This window comes from Mercenaria mercenaria, chromosome 4, assembly GCF_021730395.1.
Source record: "Mercenaria mercenaria strain notata chromosome 4, MADL_Memer_1, whole genome shotgun sequence".
NCBI classification, from domain to species: Eukaryota; Metazoa; Mollusca; class Bivalvia; order Venerida; family Veneridae; genus Mercenaria; species Mercenaria mercenaria.
The window spans coordinates 57,489,115-57,512,235 of record NC_069364.1 but is presented as its reverse complement, the minus strand read 5'-3'; the positions used below and the strand labels follow the sequence as shown (position 1 = coordinate 57,512,235).

The window sequence follows — 23,121 nt, the reverse complement described above, 5'->3', positions numbered from 1 at the left end:
TAAACTGCTGAAATAGGTATTGACTGGATATTGATTTCTAATAACTGTTGTGGCTATTTAGAATTATGTATTAACTACAGGCTTGTAAGTGAAGCATTGACACAGTTTGTACCTTTGTACTCTTGTCATCTTTATATCTTGTCATTAACTTTTTAACCTATTTCATAATCTCGTTCTTTCAGGCCAGTAATGCACAAGAATGTAGCGTACAACTGCAGAATAATGTTCCTCAACAAGTATGTAAATATTGTCTCTGGTAGATAATAATGTGTGTATGTCATTCAAAATCCCCGTCACTGAAAATAAAAGGTGTTGCAAAATCCTTCTCACAAACTTTGCAAGGGGCATCGTAATACCCACTGTATAATTAACCAGAGTTGTCATAATCCCCTTGTCATACTATTAGATTTGTTATTCAGCATGTGAAGTTACGGGTTTTAGTCTAGCTATTCTACTCACCCTGGCGTCGGCGTCACATCTTGGTTAAATGTTTGCATGCAAGTACGTATGGCTATCATTTAAAGGCATATAGCTTTGAAACTTACTTTTTTTCTTTTTCTAGGTCAATAACCAACCTCACTGGGTCAAGTTCTATAACTATGACATGTATTTTGGCCAAATTATGCCCCCTTTTGGACTGAGCAAATCCTGGTTAAAGTTTTATATGCAACTTATTTTCTCAATAACTAATGCAGATATTGAATTGAAACTTCACTTGTGTCTTCGGGTCATAACACTAGGTGATACCATCAAGTCCCATAACTCTGACATGTATTTTGGTCAAATTATGCCCCTTTGGACTTACAAAATCCTGGTTAAAGTTTTACATGCAAGTTACTTGAAACTTCACATGTGTCGCCGGGGTCATAAAAGTAGGTGATAGCATCAAGAGCCATAACTCTGACATGCATTTTGGCTAAATCTGACATGTATCTCCAAAACTAATGCAGATAATAAATTGAAATTTAACATGTGTCTTCGGGGTCATAAAACTAGGTGATAGCATCAAGAGCCATAACTCTTACATGCATCCAAATTATGATCCCTTTTGGACTTAGAAAATTCTGGTTAAAGTTTTGCATGCAGGTACATATAGCTATCATTTAAAGCCATATAGCTTTGAAACTTATTCTTTCTTTTTTAGGTCAATATCCAACCTCACTGGGTCAAGTTCTATAACTATGGCATGTATTTCGGCCAAATTATGCCCCCTTTTGGACTGAGCAAATCCTAGTTAAAGTTTTATATGCAAGTTACTTTCTCCAAAAGTAATGCAGATATTGAATTGAAACTTCATTTGTGTCTTCGGGTCATAAAACTAGGTGATAGCATCAAGAGCCATAACTCTGACATGCATTTTGACCGAATTATGACCCATTTTGGACTTAGAAAATCTTGGTTAAAGTGTTGCATTCAAGTACATATAGCTATTACTTAAAGGCATTTAGCTCTGTAACTTAATTGTTATTTTCTAGGTCAATTACCAACCTCACTGGGTCAAGTCCCATAACTCTGACATGTATTTTTTTGGCAAATTTTGCCACCTTTTGAACTTAGAAAATCCTGGTTAAAGTTTTGCATGCAAGTAACTGTCTCCAAATCAAATGCAGATATTGAATTGAAACTTTACTGTATCTTCAGGGTTATAAAACTAGGTTATAGCATCAAGTCCCATAACTCTAACATGCATTTTGACAAAATTATGTACCTTGTGAACTTAAACTTCTTGTTAAAAGTTTTGCATGCAATTTACTATCTCCAAATCAAATGCAGATATTGAACTGAAACTTTACTGTATCTTCAGGGTTATAACACTAGGTTATAGCATCAAGTCCCATAACTCTGATATGCATTTTGGCAAAATTATGTCCCTTGTGAACTAAAAACTTCTGGTTAAAAGTTTTGTATGCAATTTACTATCTCCAAAACTAATGCAGATACTTGTTTGAAACTCTATAGATACTCTAACATTAAGGGTAATATTCCTGCTTCTGGGACAACATTTCGAATAGTCGAGCATTTGCTGTCTTACGGACAGTTCTTGTTCTCTTTCAGTTCTTGTGTTTCTTGATAATGTTTTCTGGTAGACACACCTCAGACCACATAATCTCTCCCTCTACTGGCAGACATACCCAGACCCCCTAACCTCTTTCTCCACTGGTAGACATACCCCAGACCCCCTAACATCTCCCTCCACTGGCAGACATACCCCAGACCCCCTAACCTGTCCCTCCACTGGTAGACATTCCCCCAGATCCTCTAACCTCTCCCTCCACTGACAGACATACCCAGACCCCCTAACCTCTCCCTCCACTGGTAGACATACATACCCCAGACCCCCTAACATCTCCCTCCACGGGTAGACATACCCCAGACCCTCTAACCTCTCCTTCCACGGGCAGACATACCCCAGACCCCCTAACCTCTCCCTCCACTGGTAGACATACCCCAGACCCCCTAACCTCTCCCTCCACTGGCAGACATACCCCAGACCCCCTTACCCCTCCTTCCAGTGGCAGACATACCTCAGACCCCCTAACCTCTCCATCCACTGGTAGACATACATTAGACCCCCTAACCTCTCCCTCCACTGAGGACTCACAAGTGTAGGACATTTTCCTTGAATGGCATTTGCCCACACAATAAAAAAATGATAAGTTGGACATATGCCCTTCCATCCACCCCAGTTGAAATGGTAAATTTTGATAGCTCTGTATACTCACAGAAGGGAAGATGATACCCATTGCAAACTATGATTGGGATTTTGAAACCTTATGTCTTCTTTTTTTCAGTGTAGGGAATTTTGATCAAGGTGATTTTACCTTCACAAAATTTCATGGCTAATTCACAGCGAATATTTTGAAACGTTTAAGAAGTCTAGAGTTATTTCTACATGTTAACTGTACCATAATTGAAGTACTTTTAAATTAGTAAAAATATTTTATGTTAATTGCAACAAAGACAGAAAAAGTACTTTTGTAGACATCATATATTAAGTTGATAGCAGATTTCAATAATAAATGTGTTACTTTACTCAGTAATGATTGGTTGATTAACAAGTTATTGTCTTAGGTTTAGTGTTGTATTTTGGTAAAGATGTGTCAATATTCTGTATTTTTGTTCATGAAATAGGAAGATTTTGTTAATACGTCCAAAGATGATGTTGTGTAATGATTACAACTATCGTGAAACTCGCTGGTTCACAGCTTGGCGTAAAGAACGAGAGACGGAAGATTTCTGTCTTCCTAGGATGATACAAGACATAACAGAACAGGTATGGACATTAAAGATTAGATACTCTGTAAATACAGTTAAACATGTGCTACTGACCATTTGTACACAGAGACTACCTGACTAACAAACACAGTTAATTTCCAGTTTCAGCACTTGCTGTGTAGTATATAACCTATAGATATAGGCCATCTGCTGATCAAAACATGTTTTGTGTCTTTAAAAGAGTGGTCTCTATAGACAAGATGTAGACTGTTCAAACATTTTCATTACACCCTCGATGTCATAGACTTGATGTTTAAGATCGGAAGTCACTCCATCCCTCCAGTACACTTACTTGTGTACTCTCCTACCATTTCCATTCAACTCAAATAAAACTTGGTAGACATCATCAAGATGAAATTGACATGCAAATGTTTTTGAGACTTTCATGTACAAATATTTCGTCCTGAGTTATGCCACGTTATTGGATTTAAAAATGTTACAACTGTATCTATACCTTGTGTATTCAACTTCTACATTTTCTGTTTTCTGGAAGCAGTTGGCCTCTTTTAGGGGTCACTAGAACTAAAGATATAAATGCCTTTAAAAGACTTCTTCTCATGAACTACTCAATGGATCTTCATAAAATTTGATTTGTAGCATCATTATAAGGTCGTCCTCTCGCACTTGGTCCCTTTTGGGGGTCGCTTGAGCCAAAATTAGAAATACCTTTAAACCACTTCTTCTTATGAGCCGCTGGAAGGGTCTCCATCAAAGTCATTTTCATCAAAGTTGGTTTGTGGCATTATTATAAGGTCCTCTCCCAATTTTGTTCAAATGGGGACACTTACCACTCGAACTAAAAAACAGACAGCTCTTTTTATAAGGCCCTTTACCAAAATTTATCAATGGGGGCACCTGGTCACTTTTAGGGGCTGCTAGTGCTAAAACTAAAATACCATTGAACAACTTCTTCTAAGGAATGATTAGATGGATTTTTATCAGACTTTGTTTGTAGGATCATTATGAGGTCATCTCTTGTATTTGTTCAAATGGGGGCAGTTGGTCCCTTTTACGGGTTGCTAGGGTTAAAAGTAAAAATACATTTTAATGCCTACTTATTGTGAACCACTCTGTGGATCAAAACTGGTCTGCGGCATCAATATAAGGTCCTCTCATAAATTTGTTCTGTTCGGGGTGTTTGGCACCTTTTAAGGTCAGATGGTTAAGGTCCTCTTCAGGTGAGCGACTAAGATCCATTTGGGCCCCTTGTTTGTGTTTAAGCCCAACATGTACACATGACATCTACCTTGCTTGTGGAAGGTTGTAATTTTGCTCAGGTGTTTTTTAAAAGCATTACCGAAAGAGATACCTGGGGTTAATTTCCCTTCGGATAGAAGCTGGATGTTACAATGTGACTTGAACAGTCTTTTTATGTGTTCTGTAACCAGCAACAACAAAAAGACTAGAATGTTCTTGAACTTTGAAAAAATGGCTTGAATTTCACCCAAAACTTGAACATGTTCTTTTAAGAAACTTCTTTTGTAAACAGAATAAGTTCTAAAAAAGAAGAAAATATGATTTGAATAAAAAATGGTGGTTGCTCTGCTATCTGTGGTGGAATACACCAGTTGCAAGTAGTATGTAATCACTTTTTATCCAAGTTTACAAAGAGTGCACCGAGTGTAACACTGATTAGGGAATAGTTGTTAAGAGATTTAAGAAAAAAAACTTTTTTTATCTCGGATGTTCTGGAAGAAGTAGAACTTCTTTGAATAACAGTAGAATGTTAGCAGTATGTACCTGTAAAATATTTAGCACGTATCCAAGTGTATTTGGATCGTTATAAATGTAAAGATGTTTTAGTAGTTTAAGTATGTACGCATGTTATATATAAAAAGTGGTTTTACATTGCTCAATATGTATGCTACTTTGTTCAAGTGGATTTTTTTTCATACACTATCAGACATTAACAATTACTCGGCGGGTGTCTGTTGTTGAGCTTCCAGGAAGGAAATGCACTTGGTAGATAAAATATATACTGATCCAGACCTTTTTATCATGGCTGTCTAATCATTAACATTTTAGTCATGGTAAATGAAAAAGGGATGTTTGTCTAGGAGAATTATTTTCCTTCTTTCTTTCCTTTCTGCATTAGTGACGAGCAGTAATCTGATATTAGATATGCTGTTCAATTCTTTGTTTTAGTTGGACATTATGACATGATATATTTATTGGAAATATCTCGAGTCCTTTTACGGATGTGAAAGAAATGATTAATGATAATTCTATCTCAGGAACTGAATTTTAAAACTTAGTATAATGGTGTCACCAGTTCATTTCCCTTGTGCAAGCCTGTCCATCCTCACATTCCGAATACTTTTTATATGTCTGTTCATCAGCCCTTCCGTTCATCATATGTTGTGTCCGAAGCATGATTCAATATCCATTCAAGGCATATAGGTAGGTGGGGATGAGAAGATGTGAAAAGTGCATAAACCAGTGTAGTAGGTCTAAGGTCTTGGTTATAAATGCAGCTCAAATGTCAATAATTTAATAACAATTCAAAGTATTGACTTTCAAATCGTGTTTTTGCTAAGTGACAAGAAAAACGATAAGCAGTGCGCATGACTTTCGTTGATAGGTCAAAGGTCAAGGTCACTGATATGTCCTTTGTATTTTGTGTCCAAAGCACAACCTCAAGGTATTGACTTTAAACTTGGAATGCAGGTGGTTGGTGATGAGGGGATTTATATTCTTGTGCCTTAGTAAGTCAAAGGTCGAGATTACAGAAAGGTCAAATATGTCCATCATATTTTGTGTCAAGAGCATAACCTTATATACATTCAGGGTATTTACCTCAGACTTGACATAAAGATTGTTAACAATAGGAGAATGTGCAGAGTGCATGAATTTGGTTGGTAAATCAAATGTCAAAGTCACAAACTGAGTTCAAATTGTTTCAGGAGCACAACTTCAGAAGTATTAAAGGTATTTGCTTGGAATATAGGTGGGTGGTAATGAGGCAGTCCAAGGAGTACAATATCAAAAAAAAAACCCCAACCCCCGCCCCCCTCCCACCACCACATTACATTCACCCTCCGACACACACACCAAAAACACTTTTATTTAAATTCTACTTCCTCCTCCACTGATCTAGAACACTGGGTTGTTCTGCTCCACTTTATGGGAGCTTTTGTTGTAAGTCTGATACTCTGTTCATTTTCTGTACGAATACACTGACAATGTTTTTCGTATTTTGTAGATTAAGGTTCCTATTGGAGACGCTGTTACATCTACCTTGGATACATGTATTGGTAGTGAGATATGTGAAGAACTAAAGAACTGTGAAAGGTAAGTAACTGCTGACTATACTTCAAGATTCCTATAGGTGCTGTGATATCTACTTTTGATACATATATTGGTAGCGAGATATGTGAAGAACTATTGAACTGTGAAAGGTAAGTAACGGCATATTATACTTCATGATTCCTATAGAAGATGCTGTGATACCTACCTTGGATACATGTATTGTTAGTGAGATATAAGAAAGACTATGGAACTGTGAAAGGTAAGTAACTGCATATTATACTTCATGATTCCTATAGAAGATGCCGTGATACCTACCTTGGATACATGTATTGGTTGTGAGATATACGAAGAACTATGGAACTGTGAAAGGTAAGTAACTGCATATTATACTTCATGATTCTTATAGAAGATGCTGTGATACCTACCTTGGATACATGTATTGGTTGTGAGATATACGAAGAACTATGGAACTGTGAAAGGTAAGTAACTGCATATTATACTTCATGATTCCTGTAGGAGATGCTGGGATACCTACCTTGGATACATGTATTGGTAGTGAGATATGTGAAGAACTACGGAACTGTTAGTAACTGCTGGCTATACTTCAAGATTCCTAGAAGATGATGTGATACCTACTTGGTAGTGAAATATGTGATGAACTTTGGAACTGTCAAAGGTAAATAACTGCATACTATACTTCAAGATTCCCATAATTTGAAAGGAAATGGGGGGAAAATCTACCAGGCAAACTTGTGCTCTCTGAAATTCCTGGTAAGAAAAGGAAAAATTAAATAAAAATTTCCCTGCCTACCTAACAACTCCAAAAAATCTATTACATGACATTCATATTTACTTAAAATCTGCTGTTGGTTCCTGCATATGATATAGAATTATTATATATACCAGAAGTTTAAATTGTAAACACTTTCTTCAACCAATGGTTGAAAACTGTCATTTTGTGATTCCGCCCATCCGTCCGTCCGCAATTTCGTGTCCTGTCCATAACTCTATCATCCATCAAGATATTTTAATATTACTTGGAACAAATGTTCCCCATGATGAGACGATGTGTCCTGTGCACAACCCGGACTCTTAGATCAAAGGACAAGGTCACAATTGGAGGTCAAATGTCAACAGTGCTTTTTCCTGTCCGGTCCATAACTCTGCCATCAATGAAGGGATTTTAATATTACTTGGTACAAATGTACCTCATATTAAGTAGGTTTTTATATATGTAAATTTTAATCAAAGTGTTTTGTTATAACATATTGTATATATAGTACAGTATTGTTTATATATATATATCATTGACAGATATCAGTCCATTATGTTATACTGCAGTAGAGAAAATTAGATGCCTTCCAGTAGGGGACTTTGTTTTGCATGGCAATACTTCATTCACTTGTTTCATGTGAGGCAGCCATCTTGGCTAATGGAATGTTGATGGTTCTACCAGGGTACCAGCTTGTGGCTGAAGTAGTGCTTGAGTGGCACCTGGTTCTTCCTCAACCGTCAAAGCCAAAAAGCGGCCTCAAAACCTTAACTGTGTTGGTGTGACTTAAAAGCGCAGTGCAGCATTTAGAAAGGTGACTTACATGCAGGTATGAATTGATCATAATTTTATTTCAGTCGTCATGTGAAAATGGCTCTAGATGGTGTAGAAATTATCACTAACAGTTGCGCAAGCCACCATGAACTGAGGAAGGCTTACGTCAGAGTGGATCTCATTAAGTTAGCAACCATGAAGGTTAACTTTTCCTGTGATACTTGTTCATATTTACTTTAAAATCATTTGATTTCGTGGGCATGAAAATTCGTGGTTTTGATCAAAATGGTAATTATGTGGGGATATGAAATCGTGGATTTCAACTTTTGAACATACAATGATGGGAATTTAACTTGTTTGTTGGGATTAAATTTCGTGGATTGAATTCATATCTGTGCAGGCTGATCTTGGTCTACACTGGCCGCAAATGCAGAATCGCTTGCTGACAGCAGACTAAAGCTTAATTTCATTACATTGTTAATCAGTTGTTGCAGCTAGTGCCAGTGCTTCATTTGATAACTGAACAAAATGTCTGCAGAACAGTGTAGATAGGTGGTCTGTTGTTTGTTTAAAAGGCTTGTGAGTGAATACAGACCTAAATAGTTTTTGTTTTGCAAATATTTAGCCTACGTTCATAAAAATATGGCAATATCAATGTCATATTTGCATGTTATTTGGGCCTGTATTGTGTTTTACAATATTTGATCTACTTTTTCTGATGAAAGACAATTCAGAAGCAAAATGATATAACAGCAAGGTGCTACATCTTAATTTGATTATAAAGTGTGCAGAACAATTTACTGGACTTCTGCGCACTTAAAGACATGTTATGTCTTCTTGCATTTAACTATCATAAAAACATTGTCACTGTGACATCATGTTGACCTACTATTTGGCAACCTGCATGCGCCTAGAAAAAAGTGTGTCCCTTTTTAGCTCATCTTATTTTCTTTTGAAAAAAAAGGATGAGTTATTGTCATCACTTGATCGGCGTCGACGTTACCTGGTTAAGTTTTATGTTTAGGTCTGCTTTTCTCCTAAACTACCTAAGCTATTGCTTTAAAACTTGCAACACTTGTTCACCATCATTAGCTGACTCTGTGCAGCAAGAAACACAACTCCATCCTGCTTTTTGGAAGAATTATGATCCCTTTTGGACTTAGAAAATCACACTACTTGGTTAAGTTTCATGTTTAAGTCAATTTTTCTCCTAAACTATCAAAGCTGTTGCTTTAAATCTTGCAACACATGTTCATCATCATTAGCTGACTCTGTACACGAGAAATATAAATCTTGCTTTTTGCAAGAATTATAGCCCCTTTTGGACTTAGAAAATACTAAATTTATTGGTTAAGTTTTATGTTTAGATCAACTTTTCTCCTAAAGTATTAAAGCTATTGCTTTCAAACTTGCAACACTTCTTCGCCATTAAAAGCTGACTCTGTACAGCAAGAAACATAACTCTGTTTTGCTTTTTGCAAGTATTATGTCCCCTTTTAGACTAAGAAAATATCAGATTTCTTGGATAAGTTTTGCGTTTATGTTAACTTTTCTCCTTTACGGTCAAAGCTATTGCTTTAAAACTTGGAGCAGTTATTTGTCATTAAAAGCTGACACTGCACAGCAAGTTCCGTAACTCTGCATTGATTTTGCAAGAAATATGGCCCCTTTTGGACTTAGAAAATCATGAGTAGGTCATTATTTCTATTATACAGAGACAAAAAAAAAAACAGATGAGCGTCTGCACCCGCAAGGTTTAGCGTTATGTGCTAAATTATAGACATTTAAAACCAAAAACTGTATAGCAGAACCATGTATAATGTATTTAAATACTCTGAATGGTTTAGCACCATGTAGAATAATTTAACTAGGCTAAAGCTTGTGAAATTATACTCTGCAGGCATCAAGCCAGGCATTTAACCACTTCGTCGCTTTTAAATATAATAAAAGATTATTCTGCTATATATCACTTGTTAAATAAAACTAAAGACAGAAGTGATACCTTTAGTCATATCTGCATTCTGAAAAATTCCACAGTATAAGACAACTTTGTTGTGAAAAATATATTTGCAGTAGCATTATCTCAAAAACTACTATTTTGATAAACTGCGAAACCCCTTGTTTGTACAGATTTACATTTGAGGTTTTGATAACAACACTGCCAACCAAGATTATTGCATGTTACATTTCATTTCTGTTAAATTTGGAGAGGCTAAAACCTTTTAAACATCTTGAAACGAAGTTTGGTTGATTACTTGTGCTCATAATGTCTACAACTGTATTTAAATCAAACACAAAACATCTTGCAAATAAGTGAACGTTTTTGTTTAACGTAGTGTACTTCAAACCCAATGCAAACATAAAAAGCATCTCTGAAGAATTACAGTAGCACCTTGTCATCAAAAATAAATGTAAGCTTACTAAAAATGTCTTGTTTTTCCAATTTACTTATATTTGCTTTGTTAGAGTGTGGCGGGGTATATGTGTTTGCCAACCTGATGGGATGTGATGGTGAGAGGGTGTTCTATGATGGATGTTCCATGATTTCTGTCAATGGTGAGATAGTCTCGCAAGGACCTCAGTTCACTCTTCAAGATGTTGTAAGTTGTTGTATTCTTAAAGTCACACAAGACTTTTAATTTTTTCATTTAAAAAAAGACAACAAAAAACAGACAAAGCAGTTGTCCTAATTGAGAGTTTGCATAATTACATGATAAGAAAGGCACTGCTGTTAATATTTCTCATGCACTAACACTGTCAGAGCCAAATAAAGGGAGATAATTAAAACGAGAGTTTCAGTAATTCCTCAACTAATTCAATTAATATTCAAACCTTTGAATTAAAACCCAAGAAAAATATGAAAAAAGTCTTGACGCTGTAAATATGGTTCTGCTCTGATTTGATTTAGATTTTTAACAGTAGAATGTGCTGTATTTATACTTTCAGACAGTGAATGTAGCCACTGTTGATTTAGAAGATGCTAGAGCATACAGGAATTCCATGAGAAGCTTCTGTGACAGGGTGAGGATTGTTGTGTTTAGGCTATTTGTTTTTCTGCTAGTGCATTTTAAAAGGAAAGATCTTTTAACTTTTGATGGTAAAAATGCATGTTTTTGGAATAATTATTTTGACTTTTATTGTTCCTATCCTTTGGTTTTAAGTATAGGAACCTTTGTATATATAGTAATACTGTGCTACTACTTTTAACAGTCATTGTTGCAAGCAAGTGTAAAAGTAACTTAAGGGACGAAAATGTATACTGTGAAATCATCATTCTTTTTAATGAATCAACCATTATTATTTGTAATGGGACTATCTTCAATTTTAAGATTGAGATGATCCACAGAATCCAGTAAAACATACAAAATTAATCGAATGTGTTATCCTTTTAACACTTAGATATGATAGCCATAATTTCTTCTTCACCCCAATTTATCTGTTTTGGCCAGAATCTTGAAATTTTTAATCTATCTTACTTAACTGATTTATCAGTAATGTTTGTTTAAGATGTTAAAGTGACAAACAGTAATTGTATGAATATATTTATTTTACAAGAATGCGGCAGCTCCTTCATTTCCGCGGGTACACGTAGACTTCTGTTTGTCCAGCGATGATTACTTCCTGCCCACTACCCAGCCATTTGACTGGCAGTATCATTCTGCAGAGGAGGAAATTAGGTAATTTATCTAGGGAACTTTATTGTAATATATAATGACCTTAACTTGTCGATGTTTTAAGTCATCAATTTTAAGTAACCCCTTCCAATTTTTGTCCGCTCTGTATCTCCTTAACCCCTTGAAGAATTTCATGAAACTTGGGTCAAATGATCACCTTATCAAAACAATATGCAGACCTTATGAGTCAGACATGTTGGCTCAAGGTCAAGGTCACAACTCAAGGTAAAAGGTTACCCTTACAGAAGAAAAAGGCCTGCTGCGTACTCTTGCTGTGTACATACAGCGTATATGATGCGTACATGATGTGTACTGAAATCAAGGGCTTTAAATAGTACGCAGGATATACACCGCACATACACCGATAGTACGTTTGTAGTACACTTTTGACATGCAAATGAGCTCTGCCGCGTACTACTTGCTGCGTACATGCTGTGGACTACATAGTACACAGGATGTACGCTGGAGGAATTTAGTATGCGGGAAATAGTACGCAGCATGTACGCGGCACATACACTTTTCACATGCAAATGAGCCTGCGGTGTACTACCCCTGCGGCGTACATGCTGTGTACTCCTGCGGCGTACATGCTGTATACTCCTGCGGCGTACATTCTGTGTACTCCTGGCCCGAGTCCTGCGACGTACATGCTGTGTACTCCTGCGGCGTACATTCTGTGTACTCCTGGCCCGAGTCCTGCGGCGTACATGCTGTGTACTCCTGCTGCATACATGCTGTGTACTCTTGTGGCGAAACTGCTGTGATAATGTAAATTCCTTACCCCACCAACTTTCTTATGCAAATGCTGATCATTTGGACAGAAAAAAACAGAAAAAAGATAAGTGACATGCATCAATAAGTATTTACCCTTACCAAAATAATGTAGATTGATGTTATCAAATAAATTAGTATGCTTTTCTTCATCCACTTTTCAATGAAATAAATCAATTTTTGTAGCATGTAATTTGGTAAACATCTGAAGAAAATGGCGTAACTGCATCAAGGGGAAACAACTTTAATGCAACTAAATATAAGTGTTATAAATTTTGAAGTATCTGCGGTGTACATGCAGTGTACTATTTTCTTGTACAAGTCCCTCCTGCGTACATGCAGTGTACTCCTTAAATTTTCAGAGTCTGTGCTGCGTACTTGAAGTGTACTAGTGACCTCCTGCGTACATGCTGTGTACTCGTCGAAATAGTACGCGGCATGTACGCGGCATGCGGTGTATGTAAAATGTACTCCTCTGGCGTACTACTGTGTTCGCGGCATATACACAGCAAATACGCAGCATGTACGCCACAGAGGCTTGCTTCTGTAAGGGTAGAGCTGTCCAATTTGTGTCTGCTCTGCACCACCTAAACCCTTCTGAAGGATTTTCAAATTCATTGATGTCGTCATAAACGGACAATAAAATATACTTAGCAATGTCAATGCTTCCACCCAATACCATCAACCCTTTCACTATCCATAACAGCGGTGGTAATTATAGCTGTCTTTCAGACTGCCTTCTTAGGAATCATTCTCTCCCGCACATGTGATCGAAAAGTTACAAGGCTGGTTTTATTTGAAAGATGAGTAATTTATAATTTTGTCAGTTTCTTTGCCGTTTAGTATTACATGTTAATGCCAATACTTGTTAACGTTTGTTCGTAACTTCTGTTGGCCATCCTTTTTTTATCCTCGCTGCTATTGGCTCGAACTAAGTATTAGGTGTGAAGAATTCATCTGGCTTATGGAAGTTCACTGGTTTGTCTCTGGTGTCTGTGTCTGAAATAATTCCTGAAGAGGCACATGGGGTTTTCCTTCACCAATAAAAAACGAAGACACCACAGTGACCTTAATTGTATCAGAATGACTTAAAACCCTGCCAAAAAGTTTAATTGTTTAATTTATGTAACTATTAAGTTAATAATAGAGGGAGCCATCCTTATTACATTTTGTTCCCTTTTCAGCCTTGGTCCAGCTATATGGTTATGGGACTATGTACGCCGTAGTGGACAAGGCGGATTCTTCCTCCCTCTCAGCGGAGGAATCGACAGTTCTAGTACAGCATGTATTGTAGCTTCAATGTGTCGACTGGTGTGTGCTGAGGTTCAGAAAGGAGGTAAATATCACAAAACATAAGTTAGACTTTCAAGTGTTTTACGCTAAGTGTTATGCAATCTGATCTAAACACAGTTTGTAAGCTGAAATATGTAGATGTGTATTTTTTATCAAATATAATCAAAAGTTATATCAACGATTTTGACAAGCGTAGTTTGTCAAACCTTATCCCAGGTACCATTCGCGAAATTTTAGAACTGTACGGAAATGGTTTGGTGCTTTTAACTTTTTTTGCATTACTTGTTTACTTAAAGGTACATATATAAATGTATATCTAATCCAAATTTTGTATATGAAAACATTAACAGTTACTACTAATAGTTGATTTGGATATAAAAAGTCACATTTACGTGTATAAACAGTACTATGCATTAGGTTAAAAATGGGAAGTGCATACAGTAAACATGTATAGCTAAACTTTAAATAAATGTGCACAGCCATTAATAAACTGATTTGTTTTAACAATCGACTGTTAGTGCATAACAGTTATGAATGTTGATCTACACACACTATGCATAGATATTTTTGTAAAGTTAAATACATTTGATGAGGGGTTTTCATACCTAAAGATAAAATATTTTAGTAAATGACTGCCATTAAAATATAAAACGTAAGTCAGTTTGTTTAAAGCTTGTGTGAGCAAAGCAGAGTTAAATAATAAGATTCGATTTTACAGATACACATGTGCTGTCAGATGTTAGACGCATAGTGTCCGACCAGAACTATTTCCCGACAGATCCCCAGGAGTTAGCAGGTAGGGTGTTAACCACATGTTATATGGGTACCGAGAACTCGACGGAGGATACCAAGTCTAGGGCAGCTGAACTAGCTAAACAAATTGGCAGGTAGATAATCATGCCTCATTTCTCATTCAAAAAATACAAGTTTTCTGTATCTGTTCTTGCATTGTATGACTTTGGACTGTTCCAATTCTAAGTTGTCTGTTATTCACTGGTCATCTACCTTACACTGTAACCACTGCAGCTCTACCTATTTTGCTCGTTTTTTTTTTTGTGATTACCATTATTTGCATAAGCCAGAGATTAACTCCGGCCCACCAGGTCAAATAAAACGCACTATATATTGTGACGTTTTAAGCGTATTTAACTTCGACAGAATAACCGATGTAATAACCGTATGCAATCAAAACGGAGCTCAAGATAATCTGAATGCATAAACACATTTTCAAATTGGCAAAAAGGCATTGAAAAGCGATCTATTCTATTGTGTTCTTGTATGTATTGAAAAATAGGATCCATATTGAAGGGTGTACTTTCCGTTTTGACACCTGTCACCAGAGGTATGGCAAGGCAGCAGTAGAAATTAATTGTGAAAATGATGAACAAATAAGGCAGGTGGTAGAAAAAAGTTACAAAAAATATGAAGAGCTTGCACTTGAGGCACCGTTGCTTGATAGGGCCAAAATTAAAACTAGGTTTGTTTGTTGTCTCCCGACCGACCTGCTAAAACAGTGCGCTCCGAATTTTTTTATTGGCCCGCTGAGCAGAATATTTTTTATGAGCTCCGATCAGCTGCGGAACATTAAACCAAACTGCATTCACGTGACAGAGCATCACTTCAATTAACCCCCGAATTTCTACCTCTGGCCGATAATTACATCAGCCAGTGTGTTTGTATCAGAAGGTGAGAAAAATATATTTGAATGCATTTAATTGTCTGATGATTGCTGCATTTACAAGCTTACAGAATTGGGTTCATGTTGCCGATGTGTGCATAAAAGCGAACTTTCAAAGCGCGAAATACCATACTTGACGTCAGACCATTATAATATTTTTCGAGATGTAAAATGCTATTTTCGCTCATACATTTCAATAATTATGTTACAAATAAGAACCTTTCATTTATAGAAAGCGTCGTAAGCAGGAAACATCTATTCGCATGCACAAAGTCGTCTGCTGCAATATTGCTGTCCGTTTTAAAGAAAAGAAAATAACGTATTGAACCACAAAAAATATATATATACAAAACTGTAAGAACCACTTTTTTAAACATCTGAGGATACTTTTGGTAAATTTGAAATGAGATCGATTGTGCACTTGTTGAATGGTCCTCTACCAAAGTTGTTTAAACGGTTTCTCTTGGATGTACATAGGGGCCGCCAGAGCTAAAAATAGAAAAATCAGTATACTACATCTCCTTTTAAACCAATGGTCCGATTTTGAAATATTTTCACATAAATGGTCCTTATGTCACCCTCTACCAAGTTTTTTTTTTTTCAAATTATATTCAATTGTAAAAAAACATGGCCGCCAGGGGGCGTGGTCACTTATCCCTCTATGTATATAGAGTGGAAATAAAAAAAAATTGTTGTGTGAATCTGCTAGCCGGATTTTAAAATAATTTTACACAAAAGTCCTTGTGTGACCCTCTACAAAGATTGTTCAAATTATTTTGATTCGTCAAAAAGAACATGGCCGCCAAAGGTGGTCACTTTACCCTGTATGTATGTAGTGGAAACTTTAAAAATCTTCTTGTGTGAAACTCCTAGCTCGATTTTATAATAATTTTACACAAATGGATCTTGTGTAACCTTTTACAAATATTGTTCAATTTTTTAAAAAAACATGGCCGCCAGAGGGTGTAGTCACTTTTCATCAACAATGTCTTTAAACAATATCTCCTCCAAAACCATGGAATGGATTTTGATGAAAATTTACACAAATGATGTCTTGGTATCCCTCTTTGAAAATTGTTCAAATGGTTCCAGTTCATTGAACAAATGGGTCCTTTGGTTAAAAATAGGTTTTTAGCTATCAGACTTTTCTCTAGAGCTTTGATATATGGCATTTGATATAAGGGTTTGACTCTCTACCATATTTGTTCAAATTATTACCCTAAGGTGAAAACAATGGCCATTCCCCTGTATCTGACATGTACTTACTATAGGCTTTAATAGAAGAAACTTAACTCTGTACTAATACACTTGAAGCCTTGTACACAGGTGAGCGTTGTAGGGTCAATGACCCTCTAGTAAATTGTGGCCCCTGTTGTGCTTTAAAAATCAGTTCAAGTTTAAGTTCACTTTTTTAATATTTACTATAGCTTTGAGTAAACAGGCCAATAATTATAACTCTTTTCTTACATACTGTCCAGCATGTGCAGACGAGAGATGGCACCCACAGGCGGTGCTCTTGTTTTAGACTCATTGTTCCGGCAAGATCAAACAAAACATAGCACTAATTATGAAAAATGTTCTTTAGCTAATAATGTGTCTATGCAGTATTTTAAATTGCAAGCAGACGCAAGCTTTGAAGATCATAGTGAAAACTTACTTGAAACCGCCTTGGGCCATGATATTGTCATACAGTGTGGAGTGGCCTTTCTGTTCCATATTAAGTTGCAAAGTGAAATATTTATTTCTAGTTTCCACCTGTCAGTGACAATAGACGTGGCAGTAGCAGCTGTTATTGGTGTATTCACAGCTACTCTCAAACTTGTACCCAAGTTCAAAGCCCACGGTGGAGGATTGAGAGAGAATCTAGCTCTACAGAATGTACAGGTTAGTTAAAGTGTATATGACGTAGACTTTTGCTCCTATATAACCACATTTCAAGGTCTGATAAACTATGCTCTCTTGTATGTTGCCTTTTTTCATGACACAAAACGGCTTTATGACTATTCGCACGCCAAATGACAATATATTTTCACTTTTTAAGCTCCCACATTTATATGGGACAGATGGCCATAAAGGAAGGAACTTTTGTTGTAACTTTTGTTGCAGATTGCCATCCACTTAGTTAGATTTTGTTTGCCCCACAAAGAATATCCTTTTGTTGGGTGCAATGCCAAAGGAAAATCTAGTAACACTTGGGTAACAGCTAGTCCTAAATGAAACAGTATTCATTTTTTGAAGTGATAAAATTAAAAAATGAACATTCTGAATGAGTTTTCAAAATTATTTGTAATAGGTTTTCACATCTTTTCTCATTTCTCATTGTCTAATTTACATTTTATAATGTAAAACATCTATTTTAGTCCCCTGCCAGTGGAACACCTTTGGGGACTATTGGAATGCTCTCTGTCCGTCCGTCCGCAAATCTGGATCCTGCAATTACTCAAAAAGTAGTCAAGCTAAGTTCTGAAAAACTTGGTATGTGAATACAGGGCAATAAGTAGATTATGCAAGTATATTATTATTGCTTGTAGATCAAATGTCAATGTCATTGTTGAAGATCAAATAAAAATTGTTTATGCTCCTTAACTTTTGATAGCATTGAAGGCTTTTTTAAAAACTACACAGAACATGATTAGACTATGTGGCGTGCACTTGACCCATAGTTGTCGGTCAAAGGTCAAGGTCACTATTGAAGGTCAGGTAAAGTTGTCTCCGCTCCACAACTTTTATGTGAAATGATGGACAATAGTTGTACTGCACACAAATATTTCAGATGATGAGAACATTTGTCTTGTAAATAATCTATGCTTTTAAGTCAAGGTCACTACAGACATTTTAGTGAAGATGATTTTTGTTTTTAGCTCCTAAATGCCTTGAAGCATTTTAAGTCCTAACACTGTTGCTAACATCCACAAGCGAGGAACACTAAAGAAGTTTTCCACCATAATAGGAGACTTCTGAATTGCCATTGCAAGACTCTGTCACTTGTTTTCATTGAGACATTGAGAGAAGCTAAATGAAAACAGTTTTATCTAAGACAATATGGTCTGCAAGTTTGTAGTTACAAAAAGACTGTGATACAAATGACTGCTTAGCAACAAAGACAGTGGATTTGAGGATATTACGTATCTTTGGCCAATATCATTGGTTATGTTGACAAGTTGGATATGTGCATCGCGTTGATGCTGTTAAAATCATGATAAAATCACACCATACAAAGCATAAACAGTTTATGCGGTACTTTGGATATAGACAGACAATATATTGCCTTTTATCCACGTTTGATTAAATGCTCCAAAGGCAAATAAGTGTAAAAGAGTGATGTGATGGACGTAATATGCTAGGTAGAAATTGTACTGTTAACATAATTGTGTTACAGGCTCGTGTAAGAATGATTGTGGCGTATTTGTTTGCCCAGCTGAGCCTTTGGGCCCGGGGTCGACCAGGGGGGCTGCTTGTGCTGGGATCAGCTAATGCTGATGAAGGGTAAGTTAGTGTCTTTGACTTTTCTTGCTTTCATAGGGTTCAGATATTTGCTGTGCTAAGTTAATATTTCTGTTTGTAAACAAATGTGTTGAACTTACAAACTGAATGTGGTGAATGTGGTTTTATTTCTTTCATATAAATATATGCAAATGCTGAACCAGTACGAATGTGTAGTACTATTCAGGCTCGTATATAAAACAGCATCGAAACCAATTGGGTAAGTGGACTTGCTGTGGCATGTGCGTGTTCGTTTGTACTGCTAGGCGCTTTGCCGTAACTGATCTGGTATATTGTGGTGGAGATTTAGTTCGTATAAATTCTCTCTACTATATAATAATTTATAATGTGAACTTGTATCCTAGTAAATCTCATGCATGGGAAAGTCAACTGTTCTGAATTTAATTATATCCCTTAATGCAAGCTATCTCTATATTTATATTCAATGTATCCTCAAGATCCAGTTAACTTTCAGAGAGAGAAAATATAGCTTCTTTGATCCCAGTCAGTTAAAAAGACTAAAATGCCGCTACTGATATGTGAGACATGAAAACAGAGGTTTGAATAGATATATGCAAATACTGAACCAGTACTTATGTGTAGTACAATTCGAGCTCGTAAAGCAGCATCAAAACTAAGCTTACTGGGTTAGTGGACTTGCTGTGGCATGTGCGTGTTCATTTGTGCTGATAGGTGTTTTGCCGTAATTGATCTGGTATATTGGGGTGGTGATTTATAAATTCTCTCTACTATATATAGTTTCAAGCACATCCAACACCTTTAAATGTCCTATACATTTTCCACTAATCAGAAGCCCTTGTATGCAGGAAGTTCTTCTTGTCCTAGCCGGTCTTTAACTTACCAGTTCGAGTGTGAGTTTGACTTTTACACCCCTTTTAATGTTTCTGAGATGAATTAATATTTTCCCAAGATCCATTTAAAACACTTAACTGGGACTTGAAGTTGATTAAATAAAACTTGTCACTTTTCAGGTTACGTGGAAACATGACAAAATACGATTGTTCTAGTGCAGACATTAACCTTATAGGTGGCATCAGTAAAACAGATATACGCAGGTTCATAAAGTTCTGTACCAGTAAATTCAACTTTTCTGCTTTAGAAAGGTAAGTTGTCAACAGTTTTTTGATATAGTATTAATATAAATACAGTTTATCAGGTGATACAGATCTATAGGTAACAGTATGTATCTTTTAGGACTTTAAACATATTTATCATAAAAAGAGCGCTATGCGAATCTGGTGTGATGAATAACAGCAAATATAATGTAATTTGATGTATTTGATGACTTTGTTTGGAATGAAATAACTAATATTTATTTGCGTATTTGTACTGTGAGGATTCAGTTACATTCAAATCCTGATGAAGGACCAGTGCTTGAAAGTAATTCATTTAGGCTGTGGCAGTTTCCTTACATTTTCTATTTTTAGGTCCCTTGAAACTTTGAATAACTCAAAACGTTTGTCCTTTAGCAATTTCCAGCGATTGGTGCTTTATTATATATTTATATGGTTCAGCTGTTATTTACCACAGTACATTATTAGGTATATGTCACGTTTTAAGCGTATTTAACTTCGACAGAATGACCGATGTAATGACCGTATGCATACAAAACGGAGCTCAAGATAATCTGCATATTTGCATAAATACATTTTGAAATTGGAATAAAAGGCGTTGAAAAGTGATCTATTCTGTTGTGTTCTTGTATGCATTGAAAAATGGGATCTATACATGAAGAATGTACGTTCCGTTTTGACAGCCGTCAACGGAGGTATGGCAAAGCAGCAGTGTAGAAATTAATTGTGAAAATGATGAACAAATAAGGCAGGTGATAGAAAGGTGGGGGGGGGGGGGGGGTCCCAGTTAGGTGTCTGCGCAAAATGTTTTTTGATTTATTTATACTTTTTGGTAATATACCTACATGTATTAAGTTTCATTAACAAGTGTTACTGTTACCAGTTTTGACTTACTTTTATAGATATTCACATTTAAAGTGGGTGGGGTAATCTGACATGTGACCAGCCAGGAACACAATTTCTGTTATTCTTTTAAAAATGATTCTAACTTTTTACCTGAAACTTTCATGATAAAATAACTATGCAATGGACATTCACGCAACATGTTGCATTTTAAATTGTACTGAATACTTTTTTCAGCACAGAGCCACAAAGTGGTCTAATCAAATTTACTGATTTTCAATGAACGAACTTCACCCAAAAGCTAAAACATTTTTTATTAGTTGAGATATTAAGGTGTTATTTTCAGCAGATATTGTTAACTAAATAAACATAAAAATGACAGTATATCAGTATATTCTGATAAATATTGGAAGAGTGGTACACTCTCGAACTGGGTAAAAGTGGGTGGGGTAAATAAATATTCGAAGCAACACTACAAAAATTGTGCAGTTGTTACGAAATGGCCTCAGATTGTCTATTACTATCTTAATTGTGCCCCATGAGTGGTGGGGGCATATAGATTTGCTCTTGTCCGTGCGTCCGTCCGTCCATCCGTCCGTGCGTCCGTCCGAAGTTCGTGACGCGCCTAGCTCAAAAAGTATTTGATATAAATTGATGAAACCTTGCAAGAGTCTTTATCATGATATGGACTTGCGCACCTTCTATTTTTCGTCTCGCTCCGCCTCCTAATTTTAGAGTTACTGCCCCTGAAATAGTAAAAAATGCACATTTTCACCTTGTGACACGCCTAGCTCAAAAAGTATTTGATATAAATTGATGAAATTCTTGCATGAGTCTTTATAATGATATGAACTTGCACACCTCTTATTTTTCGTCTGGCTCAGCCCCCTATTTCTAGAGTTATGGCCCCTGAAAAAGTAAAAAAAAATGCACATTTTCACCTTGTGACACGCCAAGCTCAAAATGTACTTGATATAGATTCATGAAACCTTGCATTAGTCTTAATCATGATATTAACTTGCGGATCTCCTATTTTTAATCTGGGTCCGCGCCCTATTTCTAGAGTTATGGCGCCTGAAATAGTCAAAAATGCATATTTTCACCTTGTGACACGCCTAGCTCAAAAAGTATTTGACAGAAATTGATGAGTGTTTATTATGATATGAACTTGCGCACCTACTGTTTTTTATCTGGGTCTGCCCCCTATTTCCAGAGTTATGGCCCCTGAAATAGTAAAAAATGCACATTTTTACCTAATTATGTGCCTTACTCAGAAGTATTCTCGGTGCCTTACTCAGAAGTATTTAAATGTAAATTCATGAAACCTTGCTTGAGTCTTTATCATAATGTGACCATTGCACACATGGCATTCTTATTGAGAATCTTAGCATTCATTACAGAGTTATGGCCCTTGAAATAGCCAAAATAGTGGATTTTTTGTTTGTGATGCTCATAGCTCAAAAAGTATATGGTATAGAATAATGAATCCTTTTCATATTTTTTTAAGCTATACCCCATTAAGACTGCAAACATTTGAATTATTTCCTCTTAGTAGTGACAAATGTACCAGTCGGGGATGGGGGTGGGGCACACCATGTGTCCTACAGACACATTCTAATTTTATTAAATACAGACATGGTTGATAAATTTTAACAAAAAATGTTTCTCTTTAATAAGACTTTATACATGTGTGCCATGGAAAAACCAATGCAGAAAATTTAATGTTAATTTGAACAATAGCTTTCCCCAAAATGTACTGCCTCAGGCAAAACCTTTTGTTACATACTTTGAGCTTTCAGGGTTAATTTGGTTTGTCTACATGTCATGTTCAAGGTCCATGCTTTTTCCATGACACACATGTATAAAGTCGGAATTTTTTTGTTAATTTATTATCAATCAATGCTGTATTTAATAAAATTAAGATAGTAATAGACAATCTGAGGCCATTTCATAACAACTGCACAATTTTTGTAGTGTTGCTTCGAATATTTATTTATCCCACCCACTTTTTCCTAGTTTGAGAGTGTACCACTCTTCCAATATCACTAGGCACCTTGTGTATGCAATAGGGACTGCATTTTACACTAGATCTTCATGAACTTTGACAAGAATGTTTGTCTGGATAAAATCTAGGTCAAGTACAAATATGAGTTGTCTGGGGTCAAAAACTAGGTCTCCAGGTCAAAACAAAGAGAAACCTTGTGTATGCAATAA

At 36.2% G+C, this 23,121-nt stretch overlaps 1 protein-coding gene across 1 annotated transcript in view; it reads left to right on the top strand.

The window, feature by feature from the left end:
* LOC123552901 (glutamine-dependent NAD(+) synthetase-like) overlaps positions 1-23,121 on the top strand; it is a 66,353-nt gene that overhangs the window by 17,888 nt on the left and 25,344 nt on the right. The window contains exons 4-15 of the mRNA XM_053541386.1: positions 183-236; positions 3,133-3,274; positions 6,479-6,567; positions 8,155-8,272; positions 10,540-10,671; positions 11,018-11,092; positions 11,627-11,748; positions 13,701-13,852; positions 14,528-14,696; positions 17,236-17,371; positions 18,867-18,973; positions 19,963-20,094. Coding sequence (XP_053397361.1) covers positions 183-236; positions 3,133-3,274; positions 6,479-6,567; positions 8,155-8,272; positions 10,540-10,671; positions 11,018-11,092; positions 11,627-11,748; positions 13,701-13,852; positions 14,528-14,696; positions 17,236-17,371; positions 18,867-18,973; positions 19,963-20,094 — 1,428 coding nt within the window. The remainder of the gene's footprint in view (positions 1-182; positions 237-3,132; positions 3,275-6,478; positions 6,568-8,154; positions 8,273-10,539; positions 10,672-11,017; positions 11,093-11,626; positions 11,749-13,700; positions 13,853-14,527; positions 14,697-17,235; positions 17,372-18,866; positions 18,974-19,962; positions 20,095-23,121) is intronic.